The 16451-nt window shown below is 38.8% G+C and overlaps 1 protein-coding gene across 2 annotated transcripts; it reads left to right on the top strand.

Moving 5' to 3' along the window:
- The first annotated feature begins 2226 nt into the window (after positions 1–2226).
- smarca5 (SWI/SNF related, matrix associated, actin dependent regulator of chromatin, subfamily a, member 5) lies at positions 2227–15292 on the top strand. Of its 2 annotated transcripts, none has more exons than XM_027146050.2 (24): positions 2227–2510; positions 4628–4738; positions 4831–4997; positions 5487–5587; positions 6126–6226; positions 6359–6538; positions 6649–6804; positions 7053–7184; positions 8490–8558; positions 8664–8773; positions 8857–9083; positions 9352–9473; positions 9719–9871; positions 9998–10130; positions 10237–10385; positions 11109–11228; positions 11340–11447; positions 11564–11677; positions 11835–11957; positions 13434–13566; positions 13663–13781; positions 14294–14506; positions 14629–14739; positions 14830–15292. In XM_027146050.2, exons 1-24 carry the CDS (start codon positions 2427–2429, stop codon positions 14893–14895), a joined length of 3102 nt encoding a protein of 1033 aa, XP_027001851.1. In that variant the 5' UTR covers positions 2227–2426; the 3' UTR covers positions 14896–15292. The 2 variants fall into 2 exon arrangements, with proteins under 2 accessions (XP_027001851.1, XP_027001850.1); XM_027146049.2 differs by having other exon boundaries at positions 10222–10385.
- The last annotated feature ends 1159 nt before the right edge of the window (positions 15293–16451 follow it).

Genomic DNA, 16451 nt, shown 5'->3' with positions numbered 1-16451 from the left:
AGGACCCCCATTAAGCATTCTAAAGTATTGCCAACTTTTAAAGGAAAGATGGTTATATTAATGCAAGAATATTTAATTACATAATATATTTTTAATTAGATTAAAAGAGGAACAACACACTTGGTCCAACAGATATATAATAATAATACCACAGATGTATATGTAATGCCTAAATTCACAAACATCAATGCTATTTGTCCCATGTGCAGCCTATCAGTGGATTTTAAGTTCTTCCTTTTTTTTTTTACTTACACACGTTACCTTAATGAACCGTTTTTACATATATCTTGTGTGTATTTAAAAAAAAAAACAACAACAAGCTCCATAATTTGCTCGATATTCTTACACATGCATCACATCATAATACAGTATATAATAATTATTACTGGAGAGGCTTCGCACGCGAATGAGTCAACTCAATTAGCCGGCTCTTTTTAGGTGAACATAGAGAGTCGACTCGCATGTATTGTCAATGCGGATTTAGGATGTTTTATTTGTTAATGCAAATGGAAATGAATCCTTAATAATAAAAGCCCGACAGGAGCAAAAATATCAACGCAGGAATGTTTGACTCATTCATAATTACTTATTTATTAACACTCATTGACTTACGGAAATATTTAAATCTAATCTTTATTTTTAAAAATGCCATTGATGTTTAACACACTTAGGCAAAGATGAACAATCATTTGATTTTTATTTATTTATTTATTTATTTATTTATTTATTTATTTATTTATTTATTTTACTTTCATTTTCGAGCTTATGTACAAGGGAGCTTTAGAGATTTGACTCTGTGATGGAATGTTAACTTATCACTTTTTGTAGTCTTTAGAGTTTTTTTTAAATCTATCTATCTATCTATCTATCTATCTATCTATCTATCTATCTATCTATCTATCTATCTATCTATCTATCTATCTATCTATCTATTTATTTGTTTGTTATGGTAAAGCTTCATGTTATTCTTTTTAATCGAGGATGCTGTTTTGTGCACTGTCTATGCTTATTTCATGCAGACAATTCAGTAATGAATTTCCAAATAAATTTCAGGTTGTTACCCTGTCATTTTTTCTTACATGCTAACTGCAGAACATGTTCAGTACGGATTCAAATGTTTGCCACATGATGCCTAGTTAGATTATTATTATTATTATTATTATTATTATTATTATTATTATTATTATTATTATTATTATTAAAGTGCCCTTATTTGGATATGTTCTTCTGTACAACAGCATCCACTGATGTCCGATACACTGAATTGCAAAACTGCAATCAGACAAATTAAAAACTGGATTTAAAAAAAGAAGAGAGTTTGTTTGTTTGTTTGTTTGTTTATTTGTTTGTTTATTTATTTATTATTAAACAGTACAAAACTTCAGAGCATCTCTGAAAAGAGCCAATAAATTTGTGCAATTATTTAGCCAGTAGGAAACAAAAATGAATTATGTAATATTTCCCTATATTCTCTTTAGAATAGTCAAACAATCCAAAGAAAACATTTTTAAAACAGAAAGAAAAAAGTCACTTATAAAATATGACTGGATAAACATCAACATATTAAACTAAAAAAAAAGAAAGATTTAAAAAAATATTTTTTATTTTTTATTAATTAGTTTAATTAATTTGTTAGTTTTTTAATGTTTATTAATTATTAAACAGTACAAAATATCAAAGCATTATATCAGTACACATATGAAACACAAAAAAGAAAAAAATACATAAATACAAATAAACTGCCAGGGTAATAATACAACAACAATGCAATATAGGTTACGTAAACCTTAAGAGGAAAAAAGGATGAATAAAGAGAAACAAACAGCTTTGGGATTAATAGAGCATTGGAAAATTTCAATATACTTGTCAGGATCATCTCTGAATAGAGAAAAGATTTCGAGAGAGTAAATTTTTGTTTATGTATGTGAAATTTAGCCAGTATGAAACACACATTAATTATGTAATATTTCCCTATATTCTCTTTAGAACAATCCAAAGAAAACGTCTTTAAAACAGAAAGAAAAGTCACTTATAAAATATGACTGGATAAACATCAACATATCAGAATAAAAAAAAAAAAAGAGTGAGAGATTTGACTCTGATTCAATTCTGTGGTGAACTGATCCAAATGATTCGATTTAACGAAATCTCGTGAGATTTGCAAGGCGGACGTATAGTCTCATAGATATCTATGGTAAGATCTATGACGGAAGTCTCGCGATATTTGGAACGAGCCCCACTTTTGCGGGAAACGGAGGCTGCGAAAAAGCCGGTGGGAAGCGACAGACGAAGCGCGTGGCTTTGTTGTTCTCATCGTTGTCTATTTTAAGGATAGCTTAAAAAAAATCACCCGAATAACTGGGGGATATAAACCCGTGTACGAGTTTGTTTTGTACACAAACGAGAAAGAAAGTAAATAATAAAGGATGTCTGAGACGGAGGGAAGCGTCAACAAACAGCGGGAAGAAGAAGAAGAAGAAGGTGAAGTTGAGCAGCCCGGAACAACACAGGTGAAATAAACACAACAAACCGGAATCTCACTCACATTAACGTGCTTATAACTGAGAAATAGCTGCCCGTATTCTTCTGTGAACCCCAACCGTATGTACGAACTTTTCTCTAAATGAATCAGCTAGCGCGTTAGCATGTTAGCTCGCCTGTATTGTTCCTTAGCTTAGCCGTTTCGCTAATGACACACCGCAATGACGCAGGGACTTTTGTTATCTGTTTAATTCATATACCGGTTTATTTATGTTCCTCAGGTTAGAGGTTGACGGTTTAACTTGTTTTCTGGCTCAAGTTGTTTCGTTTGAAGGTGTTTTTTATTCATTGGAAAATAAATAAAAAAAATAAAACACAAAACAGGAAACAAATAATACTATTTCCGGTTTGTGTAGTCATGGAAATTCGATCAGTTGAATTGTCCATGGTGATGGCGGAATTTAAAGGAAGAAAATAAATAATTAATTGTTATCTAATGGTACACATGCGTATTTATTATTATTATTATTGTTATTATTATTATTATTTTAATTTTGTCTGTTTGTGATGGGCCAATTATTTATTAAATTAATGATTAATTTAAATTAAAATATCTTATTAATTACATTTCTTGTCCATTCTTCTTATTAATTGTGATGTAATATTTTGGTCATATCTCACATGTACAACAGAAACAATGGAGTTAGAAGATTTTTGTGCTGTAAAAACCCCAACCAAGATAAACAGAGAAATTACACATTAGAAAAAATGAAAAGACTTCTATATAAAATGAAAGTGAAAGTGACGTGACATACGGCTAAGTATAGTGACCCATACTCAGAATTCGTTCTCTGCATTTAACCCATCCAAAGTGCACACACACACACAGCAGTGAACACACACACACACACACACACACACACCGTGAACACACACCTGGAGCAGTGGGCAGTCATTTATGCTGCGGTGCCCGGGGAGCAGTTGTGGGGTTCGGTGCCTTGCTCAAGGGCACCTCAGTCGTGGCCGGCCCGAGACTTGAACCCACGACCTTAGGGTTAGGAGTCAGACTCTCTAACCATTAGGCCACGACTTCCACAAATACTATAACATCATATAATTTATATGATGATTTGTGTGTGTATATACATAATATATACAACTTATTAATTAAACAGTTCTGTAGTATGAGTTTATTTATTGTTTTTAGTAATAACATACAAATGTACTGAGATTGTGTTTTGTGTGGAAAAATAGAAACAAAGGGAATGAGAAATTCAGGGGGGGGGATTAGGCGTTTTATAGACTGAAATCAACAGACATGCATTTCATCAGTATTTTGAAACAAATGCAACTGTCAGGTAATCATCCTAGGCAAATTATTAACAGGCCAAACTTATTTGTCATCGACTTTTCCCAATATTGGATTTGTGCAACACAATACACAATATGAATAAAATACACAATATGAATAAAAGTATGTGTTCCTCTGGTTCTCACCTAGATGTGTTATACATTTTCTCATGCTCCAAATTCTAGTGGTAAGCCAGAGGAGTGGAGGTTGTTCTAACAGCAAAGACTGTAGCAGAGCTGGAACGAGCTGTTCAGTAAAGAAAATGGAATAGAATAGTGCATGGTTATGCAGTTTGGGACACACCCTATGAAGATCTATCTATCTAGTAAATACATCATTTATTCCTGATCGCTGGCTATGTTGTTACAAACACCCCACATGCACAGCTCACATGTCACAAAAAATGCAGTTTTTTCATGGTATTCTTTGTCCTTCAAGCTGATTAATACACCTGAAACTATCAAGAGCCAGGTTTGTATTAGTAGCCCCACAAGACTATCATATGACTAGAGCATGTTAAGAACAATTAAGAACACATTTGAAATGACTGAAAATCATTTTCGCTGTGTGAAGTAAATCTTTCGTTTGTGTGAAGTAAATCTCTGGTGTCCGTTATGCTAACAGCTTTCTGAATAGTTGCTGATCACTAATTACAGCACCATATTGTTTGCACAGCATTATTTGGCATATTACCTGTACAGTGTAGCTTGTGCTGTTTTTAATGTACAGACAAGTAACAGACTGCACTTATTTCTGTTGTACACTCTGAATAACCTCTCTATATCTGTCTTTAAGGATGGTGCTTCAGGTTCTGAAGAAGCAGTGCAGGACAGCGCCGAGCAGTCTTCTTCTCCTCCGGCTGAACAGGTGAAGGTGGAGCAGCCAGCGTGTTATGAAGAGAAAGTGGTAATTGATCGCTTTTGGCTTACATTACGGACGGTATTTGTGATGGAGGGAAACCTTCCTGCTCTAAAGCCTCTCAATGTTTTTCACACTAGAAAACAGACCGGACCAACAGATTTGAGTACCTGCTGAAGCAGACGGAGGTGTTTGCTCACTTTATTCAGCCTGCTGCTCAGAAGACCCCTACCTCTCCGCTGAAGATGAAGCCTGGCCGTCCTCGCATCAAAAAGGACGAGAAACAGAACCTGTTGTCTGCCGGGGAGTAAGTACTTCATCCTCAACTCTTCTCTTATTTTTTCTCTTCGAGAAGTTAGTCTAGGGAATAAACACCTTCCCTGGAATTTCCTGTGATAACTGGATCTCATTAAATGTTAAATTAAGAATTAGTTAAAAGTGCAATGTGTGGTTATTTTAAGCACTCGACAATTCTTTTGTTACTTGTTTAAAAGTTCAGCACTTGTTTGTATTTTTTGTCAGTTTTGCTAGCTATCAAAATAGCTTTACGGTTGTAAAACACCAATGCTGCAAAATCAACACCTCTATATACAACAGCACCTTGTTGTATTCTGTCCAAACTACAACAGGTTTTGGAGGATTTCCCTTTCCATCAGTTGGTTTGATGATCCTATATACCTGATGTATTGAAGCATCTTTTTGCTTCTGACATTTGAATTAGCAACTGTAGACCGTAACATTTGTCACGTGCTGCATCTCGGGTTTGCTCATACCGACCGACACTGTTTTTCCACAGTAACCGTCACCGCCGCACTGAGCAGGAGGAGGACGAGGAGCTGCTCAGCGAGAGCAATAAAGCTGCCAACGTGTGCACACGATTCGACAACTCTCCATCCTGTAAGTTAAAACCATCACACACTCATGCCACTCAATATCTGGCTCACACTGCATACTCAAGCTCAGTTTCTGATTGGTTAACTTAAAAAAAAAAAAAAGAGGAAGGCAAGGGAATGATGTTTGTAGCTGCTATAATGTTAGTGATAACAGGAGCTAATTTTATCATAGGCCTTGCACAATATTAAATGGATAGACAGTATTATATTCTTTTATAAGACTTGAACAATGAGAAGAACAATGTAATCACTCTGGTATAAGAGGACTAAAACATTTTGGGGTGTTACAATGTTTTAAAACAATCTCGTCCGGTGCGGAAGCAATAATTCTCCTCCACTGTTAATAGTTTTACAGCGTTATTGTATAACAGGCAGCCAAGCATTTTATTCCTTCATCAATTATTCTTTATTCATGACTTTGTACTTTCTAATTAAATATTATGTACATGTGACACTCCTACGTAGGGTCTTAGGGTTCCTTTAGAGTGTACTTTATAATGTCTAATAACTTTTATATCCTCTTATTTTTTTATTTAATGCAGATGTGAAATCAGGAAAACTCCGAGATTATCAGGTCCGTGGACTGAACTGGCTGATTTCGCTGTACGAGAACGGAATCAACGGCATCCTGGCCGATGAAATGGTACGACGTCCTTCACCTTACTTTCAAACCCTCTGTGCGAAAGGGGCTGAAATCTTTCCTTTGAGTAAAAATATTTGGGAGCATGAAAAGTTAAACCTCTCGTCTCTCGTGTTTTTTTTTTTCCCCCCTCAGGGTCTGGGGAAGACTTTACAGACTATTTCTCTCTTGGGCTACATGAAACACTACAGGAACATCCCCGGGCCTCACATGGTTCTGGTTCCCAAGTCCACGCTGTATAACTGGATGAACGAGTTTAAGCGCTGGGTTCCCTCGCTCCGAGCTGTCTGCCTCATAGGTGATAGGGAAGAGAGGGTGAGCAACAAATCGCAAATGATTCCCTGCATACGAAATACGTTTGTACATGAAACACCGGTTGCTTTGACTCAGTCGTGTCGGTTGTGATCGCGCCTTTCTGCTTACAGACGGCTTTCATCCGCGACACGCTGTTGCCGGGAGAATGGGACGTGTGCGTGACTTCCTATGAAATGCTCATCATCGAGAGAGCCGTCTTTAAGAAGTTTAACTGGAGATACCTGGTGATCGACGAGGCCCATCGCATCAAGAACGAAAAATCAAAGGTCTGCATCAACTATTTATAATTTGTTTGTCAGTATGTAGAAAACTGTTAATGTACCGAATAGTCTGATCTACTTTAATGAGTCATATGTACAGTCAGTTATGAATACAAGTTCATTATCTCTATCTATCTGTCTATCTATCTGTCTATCTATCTGTCTATCTATCTGTCTATCTATCTGTCTATCTATCTATCTATCTATCTATCTATCTATCTATCTATCTATCTATCTATCTATCTATCTATCAGTTGTCAGAAATTGTGCGCGAGTTCAAAACCACCAACCGGTTGCTGCTCACAGGAACCCCGCTTCAGAACAACCTTCACGAGCTGTGGGCTCTGCTGAACTTCCTTCTTCCTGACGTCTTCAACTCCTCCGAGGTAGCTTCCTCACTAGCCGCAACACCTTAAGCTTTCACACAATAAGAACACCAGGTAGTTTTCACCAGTGATTTCTTCCTCCGTAATCGTTAGAAAGATGTGGCACTGACATGCATCCGTATATTCAGGCATCACAAAGCGAATCTAACGGACATTCACTCAGACCTCCAAAAACACGACGACGAAGCTGGTATCTGACATTCTTTTCTTCGTCTATCAACCTGGTGCAGTGGGGTTCAAGTAGGGCTGGTGCGATATGGCCGAAAACTGGATCACGATATCAGTGTTTCATATCGGTCGGTATCGATAATTATTGATATTTTTTATGACCCATTTAAAATACAGACCAGGAGAAAAATATATCACATTTAAACATTTTTACTTTAAACTTAACCTTCATCTGATCATCCATGGAACACTCCATGAAAAAATATCGAATGTTTTATCGAACACATTTTATATTGATATCGATCACGTGTCTGTCGAGATACATATCGTTATCGTTTTATCGCCCAGCCCTAGGTTCAAGGCCCAACAGTGGGAACCTGGAGGTGCTTGGGCTTCAACCCTGACTTTAATTTCTAAGTCACTAGCCCATAAGTTGTCTTAAATTTTATGCTACAGTGCTCAGGTGGTCATTTATTGCAATTTTTTTTCTTTCTTCAATGATATATGTAAATGATTCCTGACAGCACGGTGTAATGTGGCATGACTCAAACTGGCATGCCTTTTCCACCCTGTAGTGGGATTTATACCAAAGCGGTTTGTAGGCATATTGCAGTTTCTATATATATTTTTTTTAATCAATGACATGTCAAAGTTAATTCCTGTTTATTGATTATGAGCAGCCTTTCCCTTGCCAGTCTCTCTTTTTTCTCACTCTTGAAGACACAAATACACCTTGTCATGTTGCCAAGAACTCAATAAAAAATAGAAAAAGAAAACTCTAAAAGTGTTAAACGTCCCAGTCATAAAGCCTTACCGAGTGTTACACAGCGCTGACACAGAAGACGACTTTATTTATTCTTAACATATATAGTACGGTACAGTGAAATAAATGACTTCCTTCGGCATAGAAGGTTTGGGGCAGAGTTTAGGGTCCATGGTACATGACCCCGGAGCAGAGAGTGTTAAGGGCCTTGTTCAAGGGCCGAAGCCAAGGCTTCAATCTGCCGATCAACAACCCTTAACCGTTTGAGCTACCGCTTCCCTTGTCGCTGGAACGGCAACATTGCCGTTCTTCTTCCATAAAGACTCCTTCAGTAAATATTGCTGTTTTAAGTTTTCTTTCTGTTTCCATTCTAGGACTTTGATGCCTGGTTTGACACAAACAACTGTCTCGGAGACACTGAACTAGTTGAGCGTTTACACACCGTGAGTTTTTTTTCCCCCTTTCTCAACCAACCCAGATTTATGAGTGAGCAAGCAGGTAGATTTATTTTTAATAGAATACTTTTTAACCTTTTAACGTTAATGTAGGTATTAAGGCCTTTTCTGCTGAGACGTATCAAGGCTGATGTGGAGAAATCTCTGCTTCCTAAAAAAGAAGTTAAGATGTATGTCGGACTCAGCAAGATGCAGAGAGAATGGTACGGAAACATCATTTACAGAAATGTCCAGACATCAGGAAGCCAAAATTGCTTACATGGGGGTGCCTTATCTTTACTGACAGGTATACTAAAATCCTGATGAAGGACATTGATATCCTGAACTCGGCAGGGAAGATGGATAAGATGCGTCTACTTAACGTACTGATGCAGCTCAGGAAGTGCTGTAATCACCCGTACTTGTTCGACGGCGCTGAGCCCGGCCCACCGTACACCACCGACCTTCATCTTGTCGTCAACAGCGGCAAGATGGCCGTCCTTGATAAACTGCTGCCCAAGCTGAAGGAACAAGGTAAGATGGAATGCACGGGGTACGGTGGCCACGATCGGCTCTGTCTTGTAGGCTACAAAGTAGAACGGCCGGTGTGTTCGGAAGCCGTAATTTGAAAATAATAGAGTTGAGAATTTCCCCTGTATTAAAATCCAGAACGAACGCTTCTGATGCACGCAACAAAATAAACGGTTCTACGTCAGATACAGATCCTTTTAATCCAGCCCACTTGACAATGAGTTTGATGTGAGTTTGGGTGTAATCTAATCTAATCTCTCCCTGACTAAAGGTTCTCGTGTGCTGATCTTCAGCCAGATGACCAGGATGCTGGACATTCTGGAAGACTACTGTATGTGGCGTAACTACGGTTACTGCCGCCTGGACGGACAAACACCTCACGAGGAGAGACAGGTACGCCCAACTTTACTGTTAGCTTTTGGAAACCCCGTTTCGACAACGATTTCATTAGAGTTTCTATACAAGCCAGCGACGTTAATACTGTTGCGAAAAGTCAAAACAGTTCAGTTTAATTAACTCCTGGCTGCTTAGCCATTTAAACGACTCTCTCCTGAAAATTAAATTACAGAGGAAACGATGTAGAGTTAACTTTCTAACGAATGATTTTGTGTCCTGTTGTTTTCCCTTAATCTCCTCAGATCTCCATCAATGTTTTTAATGAGCCCAACAGCCCCAAGTTTCTCTTTATGCTGAGCACTAGGGCTGGTGGGCTGGGGATTAACCTGGCTACAGCTGACGTGGTCATTATTTATGACTCTGACTGGAATCCTCAAGTGGACCTGCAGGCCATGGTCCGTGTACATCATTAATAATGTTTCCTTACTGCTAATGAAGGAGCAACTTTGAACTTCAAGTTTATTTAAACCGATGAAAAGTGTGTAGTTAAAGCTCTTTTATTTTTTTCCTCGTGCATACAGGACCGCGCTCACAGAATCGGTCAGAAGAAGCAAGTACGCGTGTTCCGCTTCATCACAGAGAACACCGTCGAGGAGAGGATCGTAGAACGTGCCGAAATGAAACTACGCCTAGACTCCATTGTTATCCAACAAGGTGAAGACCTTACAGGGCAAACAGTGCTTTCAGGTCATGCTTAAATAAAGTAAGAGCTTTCTTTACACCTTTTTTTTGTTTTTGTTTGCTGTTCTCCAACTTCCAGGTAGATTAGTTGATCCTAGCATGAACAAGCTGGGCAAAGACGAGATGTTGTCCATCATTCGGCACGGCGCTACTCACGTCTTTGCTTCTAAGGAGAGTGAAATTACTGACGAAGATATTGATGTCATCCTTGAGAGAGGCGAAAAGAAGGTACAGGACACACAGGGGATTTTTACACCTTGTCACTTCATGCGTTTTCTGTGATCAGATAGCTATCCGATGGTAAAAACACCAGGTCTAAATGCCCTCAGAAACGTTTTCGAGACGGATATAAATCTGATGGTTCAAACCCCTTCAGGAGGTGGTCTGGGACGCATTTCAGATGTAACTGGACAGGTGTAAATGAATGTGGTTGTTCAAGCCACATACATCAGCGCTATACTCCTCCCAAACGGAAGTACGTCACTTGCAGGTGATCTTTAACCCAGGCGTCTCGTCGGGTCTTAAAATGCGCTGCTGCCGCCAGCAAAAACGCAGCAAACAGTAAATGCTGTTTTTTGTAGCATGAACACGTTTTTTCGTCTTCTTTTTGATTGCATTCTGAAAACCGCATAAACCAAAGCGTGTTCCATTTCAATTACCCCAGAAATGAGGTCAAGTATATTTGCATTTTGGGCGGGAGTAGAAAGATCGGATCGACATCCGATTCGCCAAGATGCATTTGTGTGGCCTAATGTAAACGGAACAGTTCTAACAAATCAGATAGCTATCGGATCAGAGACAACACATGAAGTGACCAGGTGTAAAAAGGCCCCCACACACACAAACTCAATATGTTGCACTCGATGTCTTGGGTGTAGTGTGTGTTGCTTGATGAAAAACGGGCATATATTGGATATCATAGAATTGGGTTTGTCTTCTTTAATCTTTAAGACCATGGAGATGAAGGAGAAGATGTCCACACTTGGTGAAGGCAATCTGAGGAACTTCACCATGGACACAGAAAACAGCGTGTACAACTTCGAAGGTGAAGATTACAGAGAGAAGAAAAAGGTAACTGTAGATTAAATTTACCTCCTGTAGTGATGAATTCTATGAATCATTTAAACATTTCAATTAGTTTCTTGTAATAGTTTATAATAGTTGCTGTATTTCGTTTTGTAGGTCATCAATAACTGGATAGAACCACCGAAAAGAGAACGCAAAGCGAACTACGCCGTCGATGCCTACTTCAGAGAGGCCTTGCGTGTTAGTGAGCCCAAAGCACCAAAGGTATATTCCAGCTGTTCCAGCTTTGCTTGATGAACCTCAGTGATGCATTAAAATTAAAGTTAAATTATATAATTAAAGCCTGTACCCGGTGAACATGTCTCTACGTTCTCTTTCAGGCTCCTCGGCCTCCAAAACAGCCCAACGTTCAAGACTTCCAGTTCTTCCCTCCTCGGCTTTTTGAGCTGCTCGAGAAGGAGATCTTGTACTACAGGAAAACTATTGGTTACAAGGTGCGTGTTTATCCTTTTTTTTTCTTCTTTCTTTCTCACCACTATTTGTTAGGCTGTTCTATAATTCTGTAATTGCTCTATAGCAAGATTACAAACGCTTTTACTCTAGAGAGCTAGCCGTCGTTTAGAAAGCCCGGGTTTTTTAACTCTCTACCAGGTGCCAAGAAATCCTGAACTCCCCAATGCTGCTCAGGTGCAGAAGGAAGAGCAGGCGAAGATCGACGAAGCAGAGCCTTTAAATGAAGAAGAGCTGGAGGAAAAGGAGAACCTCTTGTCGCAGGTAACCTCCTGCACTTACTTGGCTTACCAGACCAATGTTTAACCTTTTTTTTTTTTTTTTTTGGTACATACATATAACGAGATTAAACAAGATTGTTTTAGTCGCAACAAACTTTGATGTTGGCTTTGACGAGGCAAGTATTCGCAAAGGCCAGTGCTTTTTGGAGTCAAGTGCACATAAGGGTCAGTGTTACTTTTGGGGGCAAGTAGACATAAAACTAGTGAAATCTAGTGGAGCGCCAAAACATTTGGAGGCAAGTGGAGACGAGCATGTGTCGTCATCAGAAAACCTGTGATGCAATTTCCCTCCTTGGGCTGAGTGTTTTGATATGTCACATGCCCATGTTGTGCAAATTATTTTATTTCACGTGACGTCACGTTACATTATCAGAATACCCTTGAGGAAGTTCCCCTCATTGTTCTGAGTGTTTTGATATGTCACATGTCCATGTTGTAAAAAGTTTTTTGATTTTGCATATTTTGGGGTGGGGCTTCGGGACAACCAATATAAACCTTTGTACAGAGTATCACCCTAAAGGAGCCGGCCGAGTTTGGTGTAGATAGTTCGAAAGCTTGCCGAGTTATAAACCTCCAAAGTTTATAATGGGAGTCTATGGCGAAAAAAGGCCATTTTGAGACCCGGTACTGGAAGTACCGGAACTCGGATCGCTTAGAAAAGTAATAGCGACAAACTTCAGACCAGGGTCTTCAAGCTATCCGAATTTGGTTCATGTGGCTCGAAAGCCCTAGGAGGAGTTACTCTTGATAAATATTTGTCTAAGCTTAAATAGGAAAACAGAATAATTATCAGTCACATACGACAGTAGGTTATTTTGAATGTCAATCTGAAGGCAGTAAGAAATAATAATAATAAAAAAAAAGGTAATATTTTCAGAGATCATCACTACCGTGCACATTTGTTTGTTTGTTTTTTTTTTGGTTTATGGTTTTGCTCATATAGACAGAAGCACACAGTCAGATATGTATCTTAACTGCTACGTTAGAACAAACTGAACACACATCAGGTCTCTCAGGTTTGTCGTTAAACCAGTTTTATGCTAGTGAGATGAGTGCATGACTGAAGATAAGCTCCAACAGCAAATGTTTGCCTCTGTTTACTGTTCTCTACATGTTACTGAATTACACGGTGTACTTATCCACCCCCAGCCTCCGGACCTGGTTTCTAAAACCGGCTACAATTTTTATTTATTTAAAAAAAAAAAATCTTGTCTCTTTTTTTCCCCTAGAGGTTTGTGGGAACACACAATTATAATATAAAAACCCCAAAAGTCTCTCTCAGTATTCGTTGTAGAAATTTGTGCAGACTTGCTACATGTGAAGGATTGCTACATCGAGTCAAAAAGCTTTTATTGCCATTGGATGTACATACATTAAAAAGTGTGTGTACATGTTTTGCTTAAATCACCGACTGTAGAATTTACTTGTTCAAGTTCTAATACCGCTCATAATTCACCAGGGCTTCACCATCTGGAACAAGCGAGATTTCAATCAGTTCATAAAGGCTAACGAGAAATGGGGAAGAGACGATATTGAGAACATCGCCCGTGAAGTGGAAGGCAAAACACCCGAAGAAGTCATGGAATATTCCGGTAGAATAACCCGAGCCTTCCACACGTTCAAACAGTACCCATTATTTACATTGTTGCTTGGATGAGATGAATTGAATTTTGTGTGTGTGTGTGTAGCTGTGTTTTGGGAGCGCTGCAATGAGCTGCAGGATATTGAGAAGATCATGGCTCAGATTGAGAGAGGTGAAGCCAGGATTCAGAGGAGGATCAGTATCAAGAAAGCACTGGACTCAAAGGTAGGGCTATGGCACAATACCAAACACAAGACAGATTTACAGTGTAATTCTACACTGTGTCTGAAAAGTTAGGATCCTCTGTGAATGACGACCAGGATCTACAATACACGATGCAGCGGATGAGGAAATACATAGGTGTAGATCATGAAGACAAAATTCAATGTAGTTTTACTCTCACTGGTTCCTGACAACATGAGCATTATGATCTGGCTTAATTAGGAGCTGAGATTAGTACGAGTGCTTTTTTTCCGCTTTGTTTATAATTAGGCTAAACAGTTGCATAGACATTCAATAAAATGGGATATTTTACAATAAACTAAAACCGAAAGTCATGTTTTAATAGCTGTAATTATTTTATTTGATCAAACAAAAATTCTCAATAGTTTCAAACCGTCCAACTATCTGGATTTACATTTGAATATGGAATCTGATTTCTGTGAATGACGTGTGTTAATGTCCATAATTCCTTCAATGTAAAGTTTTATTCATTAAAGATTCCGTCTGTTTGTCAGATTGGACGTTACAAGGCACCATTCCACCAGCTGAGGATTTCTTACGGGACCAACAAGGGCAAGAACTACACCGAAGAGGAGGACCGATTCCTCATCTGCATGCTGCACAAGCTGGGCTTCGACAAGGAGAGTGTTTACGACGAGCTCCGCCAGTGTATTCGCAACTCGCCTCAGTTCCGCTTCGACTGGTTCCTCAAGTCTCGCACAGCTATGGTGAGTCACAAGGACGATCGCCACGTTCGGTACACGTTCAACAGTGCCAACAAAACTAAAAGAAACACTATATTCTCAGTGTTGTGTGTTTTTTTTAAATGAAGCTGTTTGTGATTTTACAGGAGTTACAGCGGAGATGTAATACACTGATCACTCTAATCGAGCGTGAGAACATGGAGCTGGAAGAGAGGGAGAAGGCGGAGAAGAAGAAACGTGGACCTCGTAATTCTTCAGTGAGTTTTTGATCTACACTCTACTTATGGGATTGGATGTCGCTTATACAGAAGAATGAAACGTTTCCAATGCGTGTTTTGATGTTTCAGGCACAGAAACGTAAGCAGGACGGAGCACCAGAAGGTCGCGGTCGTAAGAAGAAACTGAAGTTGTAAATCACTCTCGATGAACCCCCACTGACGGATGAGGCGCTTCAGTAGAGCATTTGTGTTACGGGTCCCACATACGTACTGTATCATCTTGCCTCACAGTAGCTCGTCCTTTTTAAAAAGACGTAGTGTTGTAAAATAGATCTATCTTTTTAGTTGCGTAATAAACTATGGCTGTGCTTTTTTTTTTTTTTTTATCATCTCTTTTGTATCTCTAATTTGTGAGCTGTTAAAAATTAAATGTATTTATGTTTGTTTGGTTACATACTACATTCCATTTGCTTGTCAGAATTTTTTTTTTTTCTCTCAAATAAAGTTATCAGTATTGTATACATGACTATCTGCCCTGGAAAAAAACCCTTTGGAACAAGTCTGTCAAATAAATTTCCTTTGGTTTTGTAAATCTGCCGATTTTGTGATCTTCTGAAACGATATTGTATTAGCTGTATGTGTGGTAAGGATGGTGGTGGTTTCTGTTACACGGTGTACAGTGTTGGTGTTTGGTTCTGTAGATCTTAAAGATTTCATGCAGGAGGCAACGAGTCAAGTCGAGAAGCTTTTATTGTCATTTTAACTATATATAGCTGGTAAAGTAGACAGTGAAATATAACAATGTTTCTTCAGGACCATGTTGCTACACCGAACAACACAGAGCTAAGGACATAATATAAGTTGTTGTTGTAACCAAATAAAGTGCATCATCTGAGACGAAAGACAGTGCAGACAGATAGTACAAAATACTACAGGACAAATACACAAAATAGCACAGACCAGTGTGAATTCTCTATATTATACAGTACAATGTGCATACCGAGGGTCTATGTAAACATACTTGTGTAACAGTGGCAGTTTGATGAGGTAGTGAAGTGTGGTCTGCGACAACAGCAACTGAGCGAGTGAACATTTGAGCGAACGTTTCCCACTTTAACCACAGCAGTTCCAGGTCATGTGAACAGCAAGAGTAGTCATACATGACCATAGTGACATTCACGCAGGGGAAAATTAATAATCCTTTCAGCAGTCTGAACCATTCTCTGTAGTCTGATGTCTGATTTTGTAGCTGAGCAAAAATGAATGTAGATATACAGTACAGACCAAAAGTTTGGACACACCTTCTCATTCAAAGAGTTTTCTTTATTTTCATGACTATGAAAATTGTAGATTCACACTGAAGGCATCAAAACTATGAATTAACACGTGTGGAATTATATACGTACATAACAAAAAAGTGTGAAACAACTGAAAAAATATGTCATATTCTAGGTTCTTCAAAGTAGCCATCTTTTGCTTTGCTTACTGCTTTGCACACTCTTGGCATTCTCTTGATGAGCTTCAAGAGGTCGTCACCTGAAATGGTCTTCCAACGGTCTTGAAGGAGTTCCCAGAGATGCTTAGCACTTGTTGGCCCTTTTGCCTTCATTCTGCGGTCCAGCTCACCCCAAACCATCTCGATTGGGTTCAGGTTCGGTGACTGTGGAGGCCAGGTCATCTGGCGCAGCACCCCATCACTCTCCTTCATGGTCAAATAGCCCTTACACAGCCTGGAGGTGTGTTTGGGGTCA

The sequence above is a fragment of the Tachysurus fulvidraco genome, chromosome 4 (assembly GCF_022655615.1).
Source record: "Tachysurus fulvidraco isolate hzauxx_2018 chromosome 4, HZAU_PFXX_2.0, whole genome shotgun sequence".
Taxonomy (NCBI): Eukaryota; Metazoa; Chordata; class Actinopteri; order Siluriformes; family Bagridae; genus Tachysurus; species Tachysurus fulvidraco.
The sequence above is the reverse complement of the archived record's forward strand: the minus strand, read 5'-3'. Positions and strand labels throughout refer to the sequence as shown.

Coding starts and splice junctions, on each gene's coding strand:
- smarca5 (XM_027146049.2), top strand. CDS start 2,427: ATGTCTGAGACGGAGGGAAGCGTCAACAAACAGCGGGAAGAAGAAGAA. Junction 6,227..6,358: donor GCATCCTGGCCGATGAAATG/GTACGACGTCCT, acceptor TTCCCCCCTCAG/GGTCTGGGGAAGACTTTACA. Junction 14,507..14,628: donor TCAAGTCTCGCACAGCTATG/GTGAGTCACAAG, acceptor GTGATTTTACAG/GAGTTACAGCGGAGATGTAA.